This window comes from Argopecten irradians, chromosome 1 (assembly GCF_041381155.1).
Source record: "Argopecten irradians isolate NY chromosome 1, Ai_NY, whole genome shotgun sequence".
Classification (NCBI taxonomy): domain Eukaryota; kingdom Metazoa; phylum Mollusca; class Bivalvia; order Pectinida; family Pectinidae; genus Argopecten; species Argopecten irradians.
Genome location: NC_091134.1, coordinates 69,369,790 through 69,393,335, shown reverse-complemented (window position 1 = coordinate 69,393,335; position 23,546 = coordinate 69,369,790). Strand labels below are relative to the sequence as shown.

The following is a 23,546-nucleotide window of genomic DNA, read 5'->3' as shown; positions in this document are numbered from 1 at the left end:
GAGTTACCAAATTTGTTGTCAATTTTAATACCCTATTATAGCCGGTTGATTACGTGGGCCCTTTCAGGGTTTCATGTTTGAATAAGATAATTCTAAATTTTAGCAGTTTTAAATATTCACAATATGGCTTTCAGGGTATACATGATTCAACAATTTTTTAATATTTCTCTGATAAAAATTTCGCGATAAAAATAAATAGCGATGGCCTGCTAAAATATTATCCCTATAAAGACAACCAATTATACTAACAAGAGATCCCATAGGGATCTTGGTGGCCACCAAAGAATGATGAATGTCTGACAATGGAAAGAGGGATCTTTTCTCTGCTTTTCAAACTTTCACTTCATGTGAAATTTGAGACAGATTGCTTCAGTACTTTCTGATAAATAGCGGTAACAAACATCAATTATCAAAATCCAAGATGGTGGCCTGTTGGTCATCTCGTTGACCAATCAGTCCCAAATAAGTTTTATGCACAACTAGAGACATATGGGAACCTACATACACAATTTGAGACATATTGCTTCAGTACTTTCTGAGAAATAACGGTAACAAGGTTCAAGTATCAAAATCCAAGATGGCGACCTATCGGCCATCTTGTTCACTGATTGGTCCCAAAATGCATTTTGCACAACTAGGGCCCCGAGGGAAACCTACATGTGAAATTTGAGACAGATCCCTTCAATATTTTCTGAGAAATAGTGGTAACAAAGTCTTAGCTATCAAAATCCAAGATGGCTGCCTGGTGGCTATGTGATGACTGATCGGTCCCAAAATGCAATATGCTCAACTAGGGCTTAGGGGAACCTACATGTAAAATTTGAGAGAATTCCCTTTTGAACTTTATGAGAAATAGTGGTAACAAGAAATGTTAATAGCCCTCCATCTGATGAGGTGAAAATTAAAAACTAGAACTGTTGTCCAGGGGACTAACTTATAACTCTGAAAGGTGGAGATTTCTTACTGATATATAACTCTTGAGCGGTGGAGATGGTACACATATCTAATGCTTATTAGGGCCCATCATCGAGATGCAGGTGCCCTATAGTAATTAGGTTGTCCCTCTGTCTCCGTTTTTAGCTCACCTGGCCCGAAGGGCCGGTGAGCTTATGCCATGGCGCGGCGTCCGTCGTCCGTCGTCCGTCCGTCCGTCCGTCCGTCATCATTTCCTTTAAATCGCTACTAGTCATAAAGTTCTGCATGGATTGTAACCAAATTTGGCCACAAGCATCCTTGGGGGAGGGGGAACAGAACTTGTATAAATTTTGGCTCTAACCACCCGGGGCCAGGAGGGGCGGGGCCCAATAGGGGAAATAGAGGTAAATCCTTTAAATCGCTACTTGTCCTAGAGTTCTGCATGGAATGTAACCAAATTTGGCCACAAACATCCTTGGGGGAGGGGGAACAGAACTTGTATAAATTTTGGCTCTAACCCCCGGGGGCAGGAGGGGCGGGGCCCAATAGGGGAAATAGAGGTAAATTCTTTAAATCGCTACTTGTCCTAGAGTTCTGCATGGATTGTAACCAAAATTAGCCACAAACATTCTTGGGGGAGGGGGAACAGAACTTGTATAAATTTTGGCTCTGACCCCCTGGGGGCAGGAGGGGCGGGGCCCAATAGGGAAAATAGAGGTAAATTCACTAAATCGCTACTTGTCCTAGAGTTCTGCATAGATTGTAACCAAAATTAGCCACAAACATCCTTGGGGGAAGGGGAACAGAACTTGTATAAATTTTGGCTCTGATCCCCCAGGGGCAGGAGGGGCGGGGCCCAATAGGGGAAATAGAGGTAAATCCTTTAAATCGCTACTAGTCATAGAGTTCTGAATGGAAGTTTACCAAATTTGGCCACAAACATCCTTGGGGGAAGGGGATCAGAACTTGTATAAATTTTGGCTCTGGTCCCCCGGGGCAGGAGGGGCGGGGCCCAATAGGGGAAATAGAGGTAAATCCTTTAAATCGCTACTAGTCATAGAGTTCTACATGAATTGTAACCAAATTTGGCCACAAACATCCTTTTTGGAAGCGGAACATAACTTGTATAAATTTTGGCTCTGACCCCGCTGGGGCAGGAGGGGCGGGGCCCAATAGGGAAAATGGAGGTAAATTCTTTAAATCGCTACTTGTCCTAGAGTTCTGCATGGATTGTAAACAAAATTAGCCACAAACATCCTTGGGGGAAGGGAAACAGAACTTGTATAAATTTTGGCTCTGATCCCCCAGGGGCAAGTGGGGCGGGGCCCAATAGGGGAAATAGAGGTAAATCCTATAAATCGCTACTAGTCATAGAGTTCTACATGAATTGTAACCAAATTTGGCCACAAACATCCTTTTTGGAAGCGAAACAGAACTTGTATAAATTTTGGCTCTGACCCCCCGGGGCCAGGAGGGGCGGGGCCCAATAGGGGAAATAGAGGTAAATCCTTTAAATCGCTACTTGTCCTAGAGTTCTGCATGGAATGTATCCAAATTTGGCCACAAACATCCTTGGGGGAGGGGGAACAGAACTTGTATAAATTTTGGCTCTGACCCCCGGGGGCAGGATGGGCGGGGCCCAATAGGGGAAATAGAGGTAAATTCTTTAAATCGCTACTAGTCCTAGAGTTCTGCATGGATTGTAACCAAAATTAGCCACAAACATTCTTGGGGGAGGGGGAACAGAACTTGTATAAATTTTGGCTCTAACCCCCTGGGGGCAGGAGGGGCGGGGCCCAATAGGGAAAATAGAGGTAAATTCACTAAATCGCTACTTGTCCTAGAGTTCTGCATAGATTGTAACCAAAATTAGCCACAAACATCTTTGGGGGAAGGGGAACAGAACTTGTATAAATTTTGGCTCTGACCCCCCGGGGCCAGGAGGGGCGGGGCCCAATAGGGGAAATAGAGGTAAATTCTTTAAATTGCTACTAGTCATAGAGTTCTGAATGGAATGTAACCAATATTTGGCCACAAACATCCTTGGGGGAAGGGGATCAGAACTTGTATAAATTTTGCCTCTGGTCCCCCGGGGGCAGGAGGGGCAGGGCCCAATAGGGGAAATAGAGGTAAATCCTTTAAATCGCTACTAGTCATAGAGTTCTGAATGGAAGTTTACCAAATTTGGCCACAAACATCCTTGGGGGGAAGGGGATCAGAACTTGTATAAATTTTGGCTCTGGTCCCCCGGGGGCAGGAGGGGCGGGGCCCAATAGGGGAAATAGAGGTAAATCCTTTAAATCGCTACTAGTCATAGAGTTCTACATGAATTATAACCAAATTTGGCCACAAACATCCTTTTTGGAAGCGGAACATAACTTGTATAAATTTTGGCTCTGACCCCGCTGGGGCAGGAGGGGCGGGGCCCAATAGGGAAAATGGAGGTAAATTCTTTAAATCGCTACTTGTCCTAGAGTTCTGCATGGATTGTAAACAAAATTAGCCACAAACATCCTTGGGGGAAGGGAAACAGAACTTGTATAAATTTTGGCTCTGATCCCCCAGGGGCAAGTGGGGCGGGGCCCAATAGGGGAAATAGAGGTAAATCCTATAAATCGCTACTAGTCATAGAGTTCTACATGAATTGTAACCAAATTTGGCCACAAACATCCTTTTTGGAAGCGAAACAGAACTTGTATAAATTTTGGCTCTGACCCCCCGGGGCCAGGAGGGGCGGGGCCCAATAGGGGAAATAGAGGTAAATTCTTTAAATTGCTACTAGTCATAGAGTTCTGAATGGAATGTAACCAATATTTGGCCACAAACATCCTTGGGGGAAGGGGATCAGAACTTGTATAAATTTTGCCTCTGGTCCCCCGGGGGCAGGAGGGGCAGGGCCCAATAGGGGAAATAGAGGTAAATTCTATTAATCGCTACTTGTCCTAGAGTTCTGCATGGATTGTAACTAAATTTGGCCACAAACATCCTTTGGGGAAGGGGAACAGAACTTGTATAAATTTTTGCTCTGACACCCTGGGGGCAGGAGAGGTGGGGCCCAATAGAGGAAATAGAGGTAAATCCTTTAAATCGCTACTAGTCATAGATTTCTGCATGGAATGTAACCAAATTTGGCAACAAACATCCTTGGGGGAAGGGGAACAGAACTTGTGTAAATTTTGGCTCTGGCCCCCCGGGGGCAGGACGGGTGTGGCCCAATAGGGGAAATAAAGGTAAATCCTATAAATCGCTACTTGTCCTAGAGTTTTGCTTGGATTGTGACCAAATTTGGCCATAAACATCCTTGGGGGAAGGAGAACAGAACCATTGGCTCTGACCCCCTGGGGGCAGGAGGGGTGGGGCCCAATAGGGGACTTAGAGGTTAATATCAAAATTCCTTCAGAAAAGAAACAATGAACCTGTATTCAGAACATTACTTGGCATTACACACAAACCAGGTGAGCGATACAGGCCCTCTGGGCCTCTTGTTCTTGTAACCGCTATTTCTCAGAATGGACTGAAAGAATCTGTCTTAAATTTCATATAGGTTCCTCCAGGGTCCTAGTTACACTTTAAGGATTATTGTTACCATAGCTTGTTGAAATTCCTCCAGTAGTTTACGATTAGTCGGTAGGATATTGAGACAGACATCCTGAATCCAGTATACCTGACCCATACAACTTTGTTGCGGAGGATATATATTTAAATTCTTTTACCTGTAGAAGGCAGGCTTGCTCATTTCTCCATGAAAGATCGAGTTATGTCCCCGAGGATTGGTTTTGTCCCATGGGTATGATTATTCCCCCTGAACTGATAATATGATTCAAATGTAGATTGTTGTTCTCAAAATTCGTAAAATGGTGGGTTATGTCCCCTTAACAGGTGTAATACGTAAAATCGTGAGTTATGTCCCCTTAAAGATGAAATATGTAAAATGGTGGGTTATGTACCCTTAACAGATGAAATAGGTAAAATAGTGGGTTATGTCCCCTTAACAGATGAAATATGTAAAACGGCGGGTTTTGTCTTTACAGATGAAATAAGACTGACTATGTATCCATGTCAAAATACATAAAATGTTGGGTTATTTCCCATTAACAGATGAAATACCTAAAATGGTGGCTATGTCCCTTTAACAGATAAAATATGTAAAATGGTGGGTTATGTCCCCTTAACAGATGAAATATGTAAAACGGTGGGTTTTGTCTTTACAGATGAAATAAGACTGACTATGTATCCATGTCAAGATACATGAAATGTTGCGTTATGTCCCTTTAACAGATGAAATACCTAAAATGGTGGCTATGTCCCTTTAACAGATAAAATATGTAAAATGGTGGGTTATGTCCCCTTAACAGATGATATAAGACTGATTATGTACTTATGTTAGGATAAGTATAATGGTAGGTTATATTCCCTTAACAGAACAGATGACCTTTACAGAATATGTAAGATCATCCTCTAATACAGGTAGTATTTACAGGTATTTAATATCAAAGGAAGCTGTAGTGTGACAGTATTCTAAATCAATGTGTTATGGCAAACTCCTGGGTCATCCATTAGCAGCATCAATCAACTGTTCTCTCCAAACATTGTACAATCGACACAAAGAATGGTAGCATTTAAAATAAAACCGCTTCATCCTAGACGTTAGTGATTCTGAAATATCCAAGATTGTTACAAATATGGATGAGAAGACGCTACAGTTATTTCACACTGAAGTCACAGGCTTTTGGTCATTTTTACAACTATGGATGAGGAAGAACCACCAGGATCAAAGCACTGTAACCCAGTTTTTGTTTTGTAAGCTCCAAATGGGATAACTGGAAAAGAAGCACCAACACAAATTCAGATAGCTTGTGACTTATTGTATTAAAACATAACCTTAAATTGATAAATATTTATACATTGTTGGAGAATATCATTGTTTACTTTCAATTTAAAAGAATTCATGGGGAACTCTTGATATCCCACGATTTCCCAATTATATGTTAAATGATGAAAATGTGTACAAATGTAATGGTTTATAGAAGACATAAATCATCAAAATAAAATTGATCATTTTATTGTGTATTTTCAATACAAATTTGTTACTATGTACAATATATCATTTTGTTAATAGCATAAAAATGTGATGTAAAGTAATATGAAAGACAAATCTAATGCATGTATATCAACAATTAATCCTTTCTTTGCAGCTTCCCTTCACAACATACAACACTTGCTGACAGGAATATCTCATGAAAATCAGTTGTTGAAAAGAAAATGTTAAAACCAGAACAAATGACTAAAGGATTTGTGCAGTCAAAAATGATAATTTCAGTTTTTGCTGGAAATGGCTTTATTAGCACGTGTAGAAACCTCTCCGTACCGCGCCCGACCGGAACAACCTGTCACCCGCCGATATCGAGGTCAAATTTTCTGACCACCCGATTATGCATATTTTTCAAGCTCTAAACCGTGTGACGTCAGAATAGTCCGTGGCTTATAGCTGTACTATAACTGATGTGCTATCACTTACATCGACGGTCACAGGAAAAGCTGATCAACGATTTTTTACGATTACTTTTGAGTGAAGTTAATCGTACAATAACTTCAACTTGAATGTAAATAACTAAAAGAGTGAAATTCGATGTTTCAAATACTCTAATTTATGCTCTAATAGCAGGTATCTTCGTGTAATTATGAAAGAAAATCCACACAAAAATAAAAGTTTCGGATTTTGTGTCGAGGAGTTCAGCAACGAATAAGCTTTAATTAGATAATATTTTCCTGTAGTCTGTATCTTTGATACATTGTAAATTGCAAAGTTTGTGACTCTAAAATGAAATTTTACGTAACAATTTAAGAAAACTTTGATTAAAGCATCAAGGATATGATGCCTGACGTACGTACACACCGATGATTGATTATTCCAAACATTTTCTTGTGTATTGCTAACCGAATAAATTGAGATACATTTATTACAATACCATAAAACGTTTCAACATGTGGTAGAAAGAATTTATTTTCGATATTATAAAAAAAATCAAAATATTGAGATATAAAGCAAAACAAACTATATTTTTCAGAACGTCGGTCGCTTTCAATTTTTAATCGATAAACGAATAGATACGCCGATATAGATATATAATTAGCCATGCCTTTGGTTTGATGGTTATGTAATACCTTGACCAGGATGTTGTTTACCTGTACACAACGCCATTCATCAAACTCACCTGTAATTACCTGGCCTCGGGCAATTTGCTATTCGGAGGACTGTATCGGGTATTTGCTATTTTCTTACTGACAACCAGGTTAGGACATCCGTTAATTGGATTGTGATTTGAATTATGGAAACCTCGTACATCTATGCTCTAGGTTTTTTATTGTCACCTCCATTTTTAAAATGAAGATGTAAAAGCAAATTGAAATAAAATATCCCTGATCATACCTAGGAATATATATTACAGATACATATATGTCGTACACAGGTAAATCAATAATGGAAATTGACTTATTCAGAAATAAAATGGTTCTAAGAACTATTTCAACTAAAGGTTTAACCTTGAAAATTATTCCAGTCTAGTACTGTAATTAGGGGATCGTGGCATATAGCAATCATCCGTAATTTCTAAGGTATTGGTAAAAATTCTAAGCATGTATGTTCACCGTTTCGAATCTACATGTATAGTCATACAAGAAGGGTTACGACATTACCAGTCTAAATATACTTATTTAAATATCACTAAGTGTAGTTTTAAAAAGGTACAAGATAGTATATCTATTTATAATGCCTGTATACATATATATTATATATATATATTTAATTTTTCATTTGAACACTATGTGGTTACTTTTTGGATTATACGATAAATGTTCATATCATTCTATCAAATCTCGGTATGATATACAAAAGGATCGACAATAAATATACTATTTTAAGGATTTAGTATAATTTTGAAATAATGAATTTAAATCTACACTTATACTGTAATTTAGAAACATATATCAGAAATATCATCGATGTATTTCTGCTTTTTAGTAAATGTTATGGATAAAGTTTCAAAGTCAACAAAATAGATATACATATAATTTTCGGTATAAGATCGGTACTGTTACTCCAATATCACATAACTGATAACCGTCCACATTTTATTTTTACTCAAAAACTGTGCCGTGTTTGTATCGTAAAAGCAGAAGTTTGAAATAAAAACACGGATTCTAGATATATTCATGCTAAATTTTGGGATTTTAGTCGTTAAAAGATATTGTTAGATTATACTGTTTTTTTTTATTACACAGAAATTTACATAATATGCTATCTAAATCTCAGTCCAAACTGATCCGATCATCATTTTGATATCGCTATCAAATTGGACTGAATATCTAATCTAAAGTTATATATATGCTTGTTTGAATGTTTGAAATGGTGTAAATGGAATGTTTTGAAACTGAAAATATCTACATCATAAAGCTAGAATAACCATTTACTCGAAAATCTCAAATTGTAGATCTAACGTATACGTATATGTGCTGTATAGATGTACAGTACTATGCTTACCTTGTGTAGCCGCGGACTACTGTGACATCACAAGACCACGTGACCGGCTAGCTCATTATCTCTGAACCGTAGTCGACACTACCCGTAAATCACGACCAAAACCAACCGATAGCGCTAAAAACTAGGCGATTCAATGGGTGGGACCTAATTTTTCATTCATCCAAAGCAATATCCTGACGTATTATCAAAAAAAAAATTTGGCTGCACAAATCCTTTAATTCTGTTTATGAAAGATTTCATTCACATATCTAAAACATCCTGCTGACACAGAAATCAAGGCAGTACAGCCACATTTGATGTACTCGAGTTGGCGAGCTCTATACAACTATATACATGTGATTCATTAAATTGATTATTTATTTTATGTAGATGAAAGCCAGCTTCCAATGAATCCATGTACACAGAGATGTGATTTAGAAATCAAGTTTACCAAAAGTAAATAGTATTAAACCTAATCTGAATGATACAAAATAATTTCTATTGATCATGTTTTCAGTATTTTTTTTACATTCTGTTTCTTCCATTATATACAAATGACTTCATCTAACAATAATTTAAATCATAGCTGTAACTTTTTACATAATTTATAGCAATAAAAAGAAAGTATGGCCAGCATTTTCTATATAGGTAACAGCTATATATGTTGATATATTGATGATATCATCCAAACAGAATTAGTTTATAAACAAGAGGCCCAGAGGGCCTGTATCGCTCACCTGGTTTTTTGTTAGTAATTATCACAAGACTCTGACAATTAGAAAAATAAGCAAAATTGACTCCCAAAGTTTAATTTTGAATCACAACCATACAATGATGCTATTGATACCATACAAATATGCTATCCAATACATAGGTTCAGAGACAAAGTAATTTATATGAAAGTAGTAGCCTAATTGACCTTTTTGACCTCGCATCGATTGCTGTCTAAGGCCCCGGGGGTCAGCCCTATCCTTTGTACAATTTCAAATCCCAACCCTATAAGGATGCTACCATTGCATTACAAGTGCTCTTCCATTCTTAGTTGCAGAGAAGAAGTCGTTTATATGGAAATAGCTAAATTAACCCCTTTTGACCCCACCCTTCAGGCCCCCGGGGAGTCAGCCCCATCATTTGCAAAATTTTGAATCCAAACCCTTATAAGGATGTAACCATTGCATTATGAGCGTAATCCCATGTTAAGTTGCAGAGAAAAAGTCATTTATATGCAAATTGACCACTTTTGACCCCGCCCCTCAGGCCCCCGGGGGTCAGCCCTATCATTTGCACAATTTGGAATCCCCACACTATAAGGATGCTACCATTGTATTATGGGTGCTATACCATGCTTATAGTTGCAGAGAAGAAGTCATTTATATGGAAATAGCCAAATTGACCCCTTTTGACCCCGCCCCTCAGGCCCCCGGGGGGGTCAGCCCTATCATTTGCACAATTTTGAATCCCCACACTATAAGGATGCTACCATTGTACTATGGGTGCTATACCATGCTTAGTTTCAGAGAAGAAGTCGTTTATATGGAAATAGCCAAATTGGCCCCTTTTGACCCCGCCCCTCAGGCCCCCGGGGGGTCAGCCCCATCATTTGCACAATTTGGAATCCCCACCCTATAAGGATGCTACCATTGCATTATGGGTGCTATACCACGCTTAGTTGCAGAGAAGAAGTCATTTATATGGAAAAAGCCAAATTGACCCCTTTTGACCCCGCCCCTCAAGCCCCCGGGGGGGGTCAGCCCTATCATTTGCACAATTTTGAATCCCCACCCTATAAGGATGGTACCATTGCATTATGGGTGCTATACCATGCTTAGTTTCAGAGAAGAAGTCGTTTATATGGAAATAGCCAAATTGGCCCCTTTTGACCCCGCCCCTCAGGCCCCCGGGAGGTCAGCCCCATCATTTGTACAATTTTGACTCCCCACCCTATAAGGATGCTACCATTGCATTATGGGTGCTATCCTATGCTTGGTTTCAGAGAAGAAGTCGTTTATATGGAAATAGCCAAATTGACCCCTTTTGACTTCGCCCCTCAGGCCCCCCTGGGGTCAGCCCCATCATTTGTACAATTTTGAATCCCCACCCTATAACGATACTACCATTGCATTATGAGTGCTATTCCATGCTTAGTTTCAGAGAAGAAGTCGTTTATATGGAAATAGCCAAATTGACCCCTTTTGACCCCGCCCCTCAGGCCCCAAGGGGGTCAGCCCCATCATTTGTACAATTTTGAATCCCCACCCTATAAGGATGCTACCATTGCATTATGGGTGCTATCCCATGCTTGGTTTCAGAGAAGAAGTCGTTTATATGGAAATAGCCAAATTGACCCCTTTTGGCCCCGCCCCTCAGGCCCCCGGGGGATCAGCCCCATCATTTGTACAATTTTCAGTTAGTAGCCCATAAGGATGCTACCAGTTAAATTTTGTTAAAATCCGACCAGCGGTTATGGAGAAGAAGTCGATTGTTGACGGACGCCGGACGCCGGACGCCGGACGCCGCGGTATCCCATAAGCTCACCTCGGTCCTTCGGACCAGGTGAGCTAATAAAATGGATGCAACAAAGGAACAAGTTTGACAATCTTGTATGCTATTTAATGACAATTTAACAAATTCACATGACAATAGCTTCCACACACACTCTCATTCTACCAAACTTAGATATTGTTGAAGTAAATACTGAATACTAACAAGAGGCCCAGAGGGCCTGTATCGCTCACCTGGTTTGTAATGCCAAGTAATGTTCTGAATATAAGTTCATTGTTTCTTTTCTGAAGAAATTTGGATATTTACCTCTAATTCCCCTATTGGGCCCCACTCTTTCTCCTCCAGGGAGGTCAAAGCCAAAATTTATACGAATTCTGTTAACCCCAAGGATATTTCTGGCCAAATTTGGTTACAATCCATGCAGAACTCTAAGACAAGTAGAATTTTTTAGGATTTACCTCTATTTCCCCTATTGGGCCCCGCCCTTCCTGCCCCCGGGGGGGTCAATGCCAAAATTTATACAAGTTCTGTTCCCCTTCCCCCAAGGATGTTTCTGGCCAAATTTGGTTACAATCCATGCAGAACTCTAGGACAAGTAGCAATTTATAGGATTTACCTCTATTTCCCCAATTGGGCCCCATCCCTCCTGCCCATGGGGGATCAGAGCCAAAATTTATACAAGTTCTGTTCCCCTTCCCCCAAGGATGTTTCTGGCCAAATTTGGTTACAATCCTTGCAGAACTCTAGGACAAGTAGCGATTTATAGGATTTACCTCTATTACCCCTATTGGGCCCCGCCCCTCCTGCCCCCGAGGGGTCAGAGCCAAAATTTATACAAGTTCTGTTCCCCTTCCCCCAAGGATGTTTCTGGCCAAATTTGGTTACAGTCCATGCAGAACTCTAGGACAAGTAACGATTTATAGGATTTACCTCTATTACCCCTATTGGGCCCCGCCCCTCCTGCCCCCTGGGGGTCAGAGCCAAAATTTATACAAGTTCTGTTCCCCTTCCCCCAAGGATGTTTCTGGCCAAATTTGGTTACAATCCATGCAGAATTCTAGGACAAGTAGCGATTTATAGGATTTACCTCTATTACCCCTATTGGGCCCCGCTCCTCCTGCCCCCAGGGGGTCAGAGCCAAAATTTATACAAGTTCTGTTCCCCTTCCCCCAAGGATGTTTCTGGCCAAATTTGGTTACAATCCATGCAGAACTCTAGGACAAGTAGCGATTTATAGGATTTACCTCTATTACCCCTATTGGGCCCCGCCCCTCCTGCCCCCTGGGGGTCAGAGCCAAAATTTATACAAGTTCTGTTCCCCTTCCCCCAAGGATGTTTCTGGCCAAATTTGGTTACAATCCATCCAGAACTCTATGACTAGTAGCGATTTAAAGGAAATGTTGACGGACGGACGACGGACGGACGGACGACGGACGGACGGACGGACGGACGGACGGACGACGGACGCCGCGCCATGACATAAGCTCACCGGCCCTTCGGGCCAGGTGAGCTAAAAATATTACATACATATATTAACCATAAGATAGATCCTACTGCTCATTTTCTGATACAAACACAGAAAAACATGTCCAAATGATTACTTGGCTACTCCAGCGAACTGAAGAAATCTTTTCAGCATTCTATGAGAAAAACAAGTTTCTTGTCAGTTTGAATGTTCAAGATTCATTCTATCAAACACTAGTGCTTCATTACAGCAGGCCAGCCAGTGATTCCTTGAGTATTGACCAGAGTTGGACTGACAAAGGACCCTCTCTTGTTATGGACATGAACAACATGGCACATTACACCAGTAATCTCATACAGGATTATCTACACTCCTGTGAGTCTCATCTCCTGAAAGTCAAACATATCAACATTTCATTCCCAGTCTCATCTCCTGAAAGTCAAACACATCAACATTTCATTCCCAGTCTCATCTCCTGAAAGTCAAACACATTATGTGTGACAGGGTGACTTACTTTTTCTGTTGTAACTGATGATACTATATGTATTTATGTGTGACAGGGTGACTTACTTTTTCTGTTGTAACTGATGATACTATATGTATTTATGTGTGACAGGGTGACTTACTTTTTCTGTTTTATCTGTTGATACTATATGTATTTATGTATGACAGGGTGACTTACTTTTTCTGTTGTAACTGATGATACTATATGTATTTATGTGTGACAGGGTGACTTACTTTTTCTGTTGTAACTGTTGATACTATATGTATTTATGTGTGACAGGGTGACTTACTTTTTCTGTAGTAACTGATGATACTATATGTATTTATGTGTGACAGGGTGACTTACTTTTTCTGTTGTAACTGATGATACTATATGTATTGATGTGTGACAGGGTGACTTACTTTTTCTGTTGTAACTGATGATACTATATGTATTTATGTGTGACAGAGTGACTTACTTTTTCTGTAGTAACTGTCGATACTATATGTATTTATGTGTGACAGGGTGACTTACTTTTTCTGTTGTAACTGATGATACTATATGTATTTATGTATGACAGGGTGACTTACTTTTTCTGTTGTAACTGATGATACTATATGTATTTATGTGTGACAGAGTGACTTACTTTTTCTGTTGTAACTGATGATACTATATGTATTTATGTGTGACAGGGTGACTTACTTTTTCTGTTGTAACTGATGATACTAATACTATATGTATTTATGTGTGACAGGGTGACTTACTTTTTCTGTAGTAACTGATGATACTATATGTATTTATGTGTGACAGGGTGACTTACTTTTTCTGTTGTAACTGATGATACTATATGTATTTATGTGTGACAGAGTGACTTACTTTTTCTGTTGTAACTGATGATACTATATGTATTTATGTGTGACAGAGTGACTTACTTTTTCTGTTGTAACTGATGATACTATATGTATTTATGTATGACAGGGTGACTTACTTTTTCTGTTGTAACTGATGATACTATAAGTATTTATGTGTGACAGGGTGACTTACTTTTTCTGTTGTAACTGTTGATACTATATGTATTTATGTGTGACAGAGTGACTTACTTTTTCTGTTGTAACTGATGATACTATATGTATTTATGTGTGACAGGGTGACTTACTTTTTCTGTTGTAACTGATGATACTATATGTATTTATGTGTGACAGGGTGACTTACTTTTTCTGTTGTAACTGATGATACTATATGTATTTATGTGTGACAAGGTGACTTACTTTTTCTGTTGTAACTGATGATACTATATGTATTTATGTGTGACAGGGTGATTACTTTTTCTGTTGTAACTGATGATACTATATGTATTTATGTGTGACAAGGTGACTTACTTTTTCTGTTGTAACTGATGATACTATATGTATTTATGTGTGACAGGGTGACTTACTTTTTTTGTTGTAACTGATGATACTATATGTATTTATGTGTGACAGAGTGACTTACTTTTTCTGTTGTAACTGATGATACTATATGTATTTATGTGTGACAAGGTGACTTACTTTTTCTGTTGTAACTGATGATACTATATGTATTTATGTGTGACAGGGTGACTTACTTTTTTTGTTGTAACTGATGATACTTTATGTATTTATGTGTGACAGGGTGACTTACTTTTTCTGTAGTAACTGATGATACTATATGTATTTATGTGTGACAGGGTGACTTACTTTTTCTGTTGTAACTGATGATACTATATGTATTTATGTGTGACAGAGTGACTTATTTTTCTGTAGTAACTGATGATACTATATGTATTTATGTGTGACAGGGTGACTTACTTTTTCTGTAGTAACTGATGATACTATATGTATTTATGTGTGACAGGGTGACTTACTTTTTCTGTTGTAACTGATGATACTATATGTATTTATGTGTGACAGAGTGACTTACTTTTTCTGTTGTAACTGATGATACTATATGTATTTATGTGTGACAGGGTGACTTACTTTTTCTGTTGTAACTGATGATACTATAAGTATTTATGTGTGACAGGGTGACTTACTTTTTCTGTTGTAACTGTTGATACTATATGTATTTATGTGTGACAGGGTGACTTACTTTTTCTGTTGTAACTGTTGATACTATATGTATTTATGTGTGACAGGGTGACTTACTTTTTCTGTTGTAACTGATGATACTAATACTATATGTATTTATGTGTGACAGGGTGACTTACTTTTTCTGTAGTAACTGATGATACTATATGTATTTATGTGTGACAGGGTGACTTACTTTTTCTGTTGTAACTGATGATACTATATGTATTTATGTGTGTGAAGGTGACTTACTTTTTCTGTTGTAACTGATGATACTATATGTATTTATGTGTGACAGAGTGACTTACTTTTTCTGTTGTAACTGATGATACTATATGTATTTATGTGTGACAGGGTGACTTACTTTTTCTGTTGTAACTGATGATACTATATGTATTTATGTGTGACAGAGTGACTTACTTTTTCTGTTGTAACTGATGATACTATATGTATTTATGTGTGACAGAGTGACTTACTTTTTCTGTTGTAACTGATGATACTATATGTATTTATGTGTGACAGGGTGACTTTACTTTTTCTGTTGTAACTGATGATACTATATGTATTTATGTGTGACAGGGTGACTTACTTTTTCTGTTGTAACTGATGATACTATATGTATTAGTAGACAGGTGACTTACTTTTTCTGTTGTAACTGATGATACTATATGTATTTATGTGTGACAGGGTGACTTACTTTTTCTGTAGTAACTGATGATACTATATGTATTTATGTGTGACAGAGTGACTTACTTTTTCTGTTGTAACTGATGATACTATATGTATTTATGTGTGACAGAGTGACTTACTTTTTCTGTTGTAACTGATGATACTATATGTATTTATGTGTGACAGAGTGACTTACTTTTTCTGTAGTAACTGTTGATACTATATGTATTTATGTGTGACAGGGTGACTTACTTTTTCTGTAGTAACTGTCGATACTATATGTATTTATGTGTGACAGAGTGACTTACTTTTTCTGTTGTAACTGTTGATACTATATGTATTGATGTGTGACAGGGTGACTTACTTTTTCTGTAGTAACTGTCGATACTATATGTATTTATGTGTGACAGGGTGACTTACTTTTTCTGTAGTAACTGATGATACTATATGTATTTATGTGTGACAGAGTGACTTACTTTTTCTGTAGTAATTGATGATACTTTATGTATTTATGTGTGACAGGGTGACTTACTTTTTCTGTTGTAACTGTTGATACTATATCAGTGGCGTAGGAAGATGAAACGTCATGGGGGGGCAAAGATCCTCAATATTTTGTAAAACCCCCCCCCCCCCCCCCCCCCCCCCCCCCCCCCCCGCCGCACCTACAGGAGGAGATTAATTCAACTCCCAACCATGTATGCTTTATATACATTTTTCATATATCACTAAATTTAATCCTTGTACACATTTATAGACAATGGAGTCGCTAAAAGGAAATTAACGAATACGCAAATTGGCCAAATTAGTGTGTGAGCGTCGAAGGTGCGAAATTTTGGTGTTTTATTAGGGGTCTGAGGGTGACCCCCGGGATGAGTTTTATGTATTTTGATAATTTTGCGATCGCCCGAAAGCGCGAGATTATGGTGTTTTGGGGGTCCGGGGGTCCCCCCTGGGAAAAAATTACGATTTAGAATGGCTGAGATGAGTTTTACGATAAATTTTAATGATTATTAAGCGTTCTTAACATGGTAATTTTTCGATTTAAAGCTACCTGCATTTAGAAATGATAATTGTGTCGTCATAACATTATGCAACCCTACTCGATCTGAATATACCGGCTTCACACCATCGGCACATTGTTGTGTAACATAAACAAGAGGCCCATAGGCCTTAACGGTCATCTGATTATTAATACAATACAACATAGTCGTTTAAAGATTTTAGCCTATTTGACCCATGACCTTGATTGAAGGTCAAGGTAATTCATTTGAACAAACTTTGTAGCCCTTCATCCCAGCATGCTACATGCCCAATATCAGTACCCTGGGCCTTCTTATTCTTGAGAAGAAGTCATTTAAAGATTTTAACCTATTTGCCGCCCGTGACCTAAAATGAAGATCAAGGTCATTCATTTGAATACACTTGATAGCCCTTCATCCAAGCATGCTACATGCCCAATATCAGTACCCTTGGCCTTCTGGTTCTTGAGAAGAAGTCATTTAAAGATTTTAGCCTATTTGACCCCCGTGACCTTGAATGAAGGTCAAGGTCATTCATTTGAACAAACTTGGTAGCCCTTCATCCCAGCATGCTACAGGCCAAATATCAGTACCATGGGCCTTCTGGGTCTTCAGCAGAAGTCGTGTAAAATTTTTAGCCTTTTTGACCCCCATGACCTTGAATGAAGATCAAGTTCATTCATTTGAACAAATTTGTTAGCCCTTCATCCCAGCATGTCAAAGGCCCAATATCAGGTCTCTAGGCCTCTTAGTTATTGACAAGAAGTTGTTTAAAGGATTTTAGCCTATTTGACCCCTGTGACCTTGTATGAAGGTCAAAGTCCTTCATTTGAACAAACTTGGTAGTCCTTCATCCCAGCATCCTACAGGCCAAATATCAGTCCCCTGGGCCTTCTGGCTCTTCAGAAGAAGTCGTTTAAAGATTTAAGCCTTTTTGACCCCTGTGACCTTGAATGAAGGTCAAGGTCATTCATTTGAACAAACTTGGTAGCCCTTCATCCCAGCATGTACCAGGTCCAATATCAGTACCCTGAGCCTTCTGGTTCTTGAGAAGAAGTCGTTTAAAGATTTTAGCCTTTTTGACCCCTGTGACCTTGAATGAAGGTCAAGGTCATTCATTTGAACAAACTTGGTAGCCCTTCATCCCAGCATGTACCAGGTCCAATATCAGTACCCTGAGCCTTCTGGTTCTTGAGAAGAAGTCGTTTAAAGATTTTAGCCTTTTTGATCCCTTTGACCTTGAATGAAGGTTAAGGTCATTCATTTGAACAAACTTGGTAGCCCTTCATCCAAGCATGTCACAGGTCTAATATCAGTACCCTGAGCCTTCTGGTTCTTGAGAAGAAGTCCTTTAAAGATTTTAGCCTATTTGACCCCCGTGACCTTGAATGTATGTCAAGGTCATTTTTTTTTACAAACTTGGTAGCCCTTCATCCCAGCATGCCACAGGCCTAATATCAGGTCTCTAGGCCTCTTAGTTATTCACAAGAAGTTGTTTAAAGAATTTTAGCCTATTTGACCCCTGTGACCTTGAATGAAGGTCAAGGTCATTTATTTGAACAAAATTGGTAGCCCTTCATCCCAGCATGCCACAGGCCTAATATCAGGTCTCTAGGCCTCTTAGTTATTCACAAGAAGTTGTTTAAAGAATTTTAGCCTATTTGACCCCTGTGACCTTGAATGAAGGTCAAGGTCATTTATTCGAACAAACTTTGTAGCACTTCATCCCAGCATGTTACAGGCTTAATATCAGGTCTCTAGGCCTCTTAGTTATTCACAAGAAGTTGTTTAAAGAATTTTAGCCTATTTGACCCCTGTGACCTTGAATGAAGGTTGAGGTCATTTATTTGAACAAACTTGGTAGCCCTTCATCCCAGCATCCTACAGGCCAAATATCAGTACCCTGGGCCTTCTGGTTCTTGAGAAGAAGTTGTTTAAAGATTTTAACCTTTTTGACCCCTGTGACCTTGAATGAAGGTCAAGGTCATTCATTTGAACAAACTTGGTAGCCCTCCATCCCAGCAACCTACAGGCCAAATATGAGTACCCTGGGCCTTCCGGTTATTGAGAAGAAGTTGTTTGAATGAAAAGTTTACGCACGGCGCACGGCGGACGGCGGACGGTGGACGGCGCACGGCGCACGACGACGGACGGTGCATGATGACAATAGGTCATCCTGACCCTTCGGGTCAGATGACCTAAAAATGAATTAATTGTCTCGCTAAGTCATATAAACAAATTGATCTTTTAAGAGACATTTTTTTAAATAGTACATAGAATCCCTTGATGGAATTTTTAGTCTAGTTTGTGTGTATTGAATTTTTACTATTTAAGGTTTGACATTATGTGCTTGAACGTTTTAAGAAATGCGCCGCGCAGCGGAAAATTTTCTAGAATGAAGTACGAACAAGAGGCCCATGGGCCTTAACGGTCATCTGACTATTAGTACAATACAACATAGTTGTTTAAAGATTTTAGCCTATTTGACCTCTGTGACCTTGATTGAAGGTCAAGGTAATTCATTTGAACAAACTTGGTAGCCCTTCATCCCAGCATGCTACCAGCATGCCACATGCTCAATATCAGTACCCTGGGCCTTCTGGTTCTTGAGAAGAAGTCATTTAAAGATTTTAGTCTATTTGCCGCCCGTGACCTTAAATGAAGATCAAGGTCATTCATTTGAATAAACTTGATAGCCCTTCATCCAAGCATGCTACATGCCCAATATCAGTACCCTTGGCCTTCTAGTTCTTGAGAAGAAGTCATTAAAAGATTTTAGCCTATTTGACCCCTGTGACCTTGAATGAAGGTCAAGGTCATTTATTTGAACAAACTTGGTAGCCCTTCATCCTAGCATGCTACATGCCCAATATCAGTACCCTGGGCCTTCTGGTTCTTAAGAAGAAGTCATTTAAAGATTTTAGCCTATTTGACCCCTGTGACCTTGAATGAAGATCAAGGTCATTCATTTGAACAAACTTGGTAGCCCTTTATCCCAGCATGCCACAGGCCTAATATCAGGTCTCTAGGCCTCTTAGTTATTCACAAGAATTTGTTTAAATGATTTTAGCCTATTTGACCCCTGTGACCTTGAATGAAGGTCAAGGTCATTTATTTGAACAAACTTGGTAGCCCTTCATCCCAGCATCCTACAGGCCAAATATCAGTACCCTGGGCATTCTGGTTCTTGAGAAGAAGTCATTTAAATATTTTAGCCTTTTTGACCCCCGTGACCTTGAATGAAGGTTAAGGTCATTCATTTGAACAAACTTGGTAGCCCTTCATCCAAGCATGTCACATGCTCAATATCAGTACCCTGGGCCTTCTGGTTTTTGAGAAGAAGTCGTTTAAAGATTTTAGCCTATTTGACCCTCATGACCTTGAATGAAGGTCAAGGTCATTTATTTGAACAAACTTGGTAGCCCTTCATCCCAGCATGCCACAGGCCTAATATCAGGTCTCTAGGCCTCTTAGTTATTCACAAGAAGTTGTTTAAAGGATTTTAGCCTATTTGACCCCTGTGACCTTGAATGAAGGTCAAGGTCATTTATTTGAACAAACTTGGTAGCCCTTCATCCCAGCATCCTACAGGGCAAATATCAGTACCCTGGGCCTTCTGGTTCTTGTGAAGAAGTTGTTTAAAGATTTTAGCCTATTTGACCCCTGTGACCTTGAATGAAGGTCAAGGTCATTTATTTGAACAAACTTGGTAGCCCTTCATCCCAGCATCCTACAGGGCAAATATCAGTACCCTGGGCCTTCTGGTTCTTGAGAAGAAGTTGTTTAAAGATTTTAGCCTTTTTGACCCCTGTGACCTTGAATGAAGGTCAAGGTCATTTATTTGAACAAACTTGGTAGCCCTCCATCCCAGCAACCTACAGGCCAAATATGAGTACCCTGGGCCTTCCGGTTATTGAGAAGAAGTCGTTTGAATAAAAAGTTTACGCACGGCGCACGGCGCACGGCGGACGGCGGACGGCGGACGGCGGACGGCGCACGGCGCACGGTGCACGACGACGGACGGTGCATGATGACAATAGGTCATCCTGACCCTTCGGGTCAGATGACCTAAAAATGAATTAATTGTCTCGCTAAGTCATATAAACAAATTGATCTTTTAAGAGACATTTTTTTAAATAGTACATAGAATCCCTTGATGGACATTTTTAGTCTAGTTTGTGTGTATTGAATTTTTACTATTTAAGGTTTGACATTATGTGCTTGAACGTTTTAAGAAATGCGCCGCGCAGCGGAAAATTTTCTAGAATGAAGTACGAACAAGAGGCCCATGGGCCTTAACGGTCATCTGACTATTAGTACAATACAACATAGTTGTTTAAAGATTTTAGCCTATTTGACCTCTGTGACCTTGATTGAAGGTCAAGGTAATTCATTTGAACAAACTTGGTAGCCCTTCATCCTAGCATGCTACCAGCATGCCACATGCTCAATATCAGTACCCTGGGCCTTCTGGTTCTTGAGAAGAAGTCATTTAAAGATTTTAGTCTATTTGCCGCCCGTGACCTTAAATGAAGATCAAGGTCATTCATTTGAATAAACTTGATAGCCCTTCATCCAAGCATGCTACATGCCCAATATCAGTACCCTTGGCCTTCTAGTTCTTGAGAAGAAGTCATTAAAAGATTTTAGCCTATTTGACCCTTGTGACCTTGAATGAAGGTCAAGGTCATTTATTTGAACAAACTTGGTAGCCCTTCATCCTAGCATGCTACATGCCCAATATCAGTACCCTGGGCCTTCTGGTTCTTAAGAAGAAGTCATTTAAAGATTTTAGCCTATTTGACCCCTGTGACCTTGAATGAAGATCAAGGTCATTCATTTGAACAAACTTGGTAGCCCTTTATCCCAGCATGCCACAGGCCTAATATCAGGTCTCTAGGCCTCTTAGTTATTCACAAGAATTTGTTTAAATGATTTTAGCCTATTTGACCCCTGTGACCTTGAATGAAGGTCAAGGTCATTTATTTGAACAAACTTGATAGCCCTTCATCCAAGCATGCTACATGCCCAATATCAGTACCCTGGGCATTCTGGTTCTTGAGAAGAAGTCATTTAAATATTTTAGCCTTTTTGACCCCCGTGACCTTGAATGAAGGTTAAGGTCATTCATTTGAACAAACTTGGTAGCCCTTCATCCAAGCATGTCACATGCTCAATATCAGTACCCTGGGCCTTCTGGTTTTTGAGAAGAAGTCGTTTAAAGATTTTAGCCTATTTGACCCTCATGACCTTGAATGAAGGTCAAGGTCATTTATTTGAACAAACTTGGTAGCCCTTCATCCCAGCATGCCACAGGCCTAATATCAGGTCTCTAGGCCTCTTAGTTATTCACAAGAAGTTGTTTAAAGGATTTTAGCCTATTTGACCCCTGTGACCTTGAATGAAGGTCAAGGTCATTTATTTGAACAAACTTGGTAGCCCTTCATCCCAGCATCCTACAGGGCAAATATCAGTACCCTGGGCCTTCTGGTTCTTGAGAAGAAGTTGTTTAAAGATTTTAGCCTATTTGACCCCTGTGACCTTGAATGAAGGTCAAGGTCATTTATTTGAACAAACTTGGTAGCCCTTCATCCCAGCATCCTACAGGGCAAATATCAGTACCCTGGGCCTTCTGGTTCTTGAGAAGAAGTTGTTTAAAGATTTTAGCCTTTTTGACCCCTGTGACCTTGAATGAAGGTCAAGGTCATTTATTTGAACAAACTTGGTAGCCCTCCATCCCAGCAACCTACAGGCCAAATATGAGTACCCTGGGCCTTCCGGTTATTGAGAAGAAGTTGTTTGAATAAAAAGTTTACGCACGGCGCACGGCGGACGGCGCACGGCGCACGGCGCACGACGACGGACGGTGCATGATGACAATAGGTCATCCTGACCCTTCGGGTCAGATGACCTAAAAATATGCAGGAGGACCCTTTTTTCTTTCAAATAAGCATTTTTAGAAAATTTCAGTCGGCGAAAATGGGGGGGCAAAAAGACATGTTTGCCCCCCCGTCCTGGGGAACGGGGGGGCAGTTGCCCCCCCTGCCCCCCTGCTTCCTACGCCCCTGTATATGTATTTATGTGTGACAGAGTGACTTACTTTTTCTGTAGTAACTGATGATACTTTATGTATTTATGTGTGACAGGGTGACTTACTTTTTCTGTAGTAACTAATGATACTATATGTATTTATGTGTGACAGGGTGACTTACTTTTTCTGTAGTAACTGATGATACTATATGTATTTATGTGTGACAGAGTGACTTACTTTTTCTGTTGTAACTGTTGATACTATATGTATTGATGTGTGACAGGGTGACTTACTTTTTCTGTTGTAACTGATGATACTATATCTATTTATGTGTGACAGAGTGACTTACTTTTTCTGTTGTAACTGATGATACTATATGTATTTATGTGTGACAGGGTGACTTACTTTTTCTGTTGTAACTGATGATACTATATGTATTTATGTGTGACAGAGTGACTTACTTTTTCTGTTGTAACTGTTGATACTATATGTATTTATGTGTGACAGGGTGACTTTACTTTTTCTGTTTGTAACTGTTTGGTAATATACTATATGTATTTATGTGTGACAGGGTGACTTACTTTTTCTGTAGTAACTGATGATACTATATGTATTTATGTGTGACAGGGTGACTTACTTTTTCTGTAGTAACTGATGATACTATATGTATTTATGTGTGACAGGGTGACTTACTTTTTCTGTAGTAACTGATGATACTATATGTATTTATGTGTACAGGGTGACTTACTTTTTTCTTCGTTGTAACTGATGATACTATATGTATTTATGTGTGACAGGGTGACTTACTTTTTCTGTTGTAACTGATGATACTATATGTATTTATGTGTGACAGGGTGA

The 23,546-nt window shown here is 39.3% G+C and overlaps 1 protein-coding gene across 1 annotated transcript in view; it reads right to left on the bottom strand.

The window, feature by feature from the left end:
- Window positions 1-5,961: 5,961 nt before the first annotated feature.
- LOC138306868 (mitogen-activated protein kinase kinase kinase 7-like) overlaps window positions 5,962-23,546 on the bottom strand; it is a 51,000-nt gene continuing 33,415 nt past the window's right edge. Inside the window, 1 exon segment of the mRNA XM_069247379.1 lies at window positions 5,962-12,790. Coding sequence (XP_069103480.1) covers window positions 12,784-12,790 — 7 coding nt within the window. The 3' untranslated portion in view covers window positions 5,962-12,783.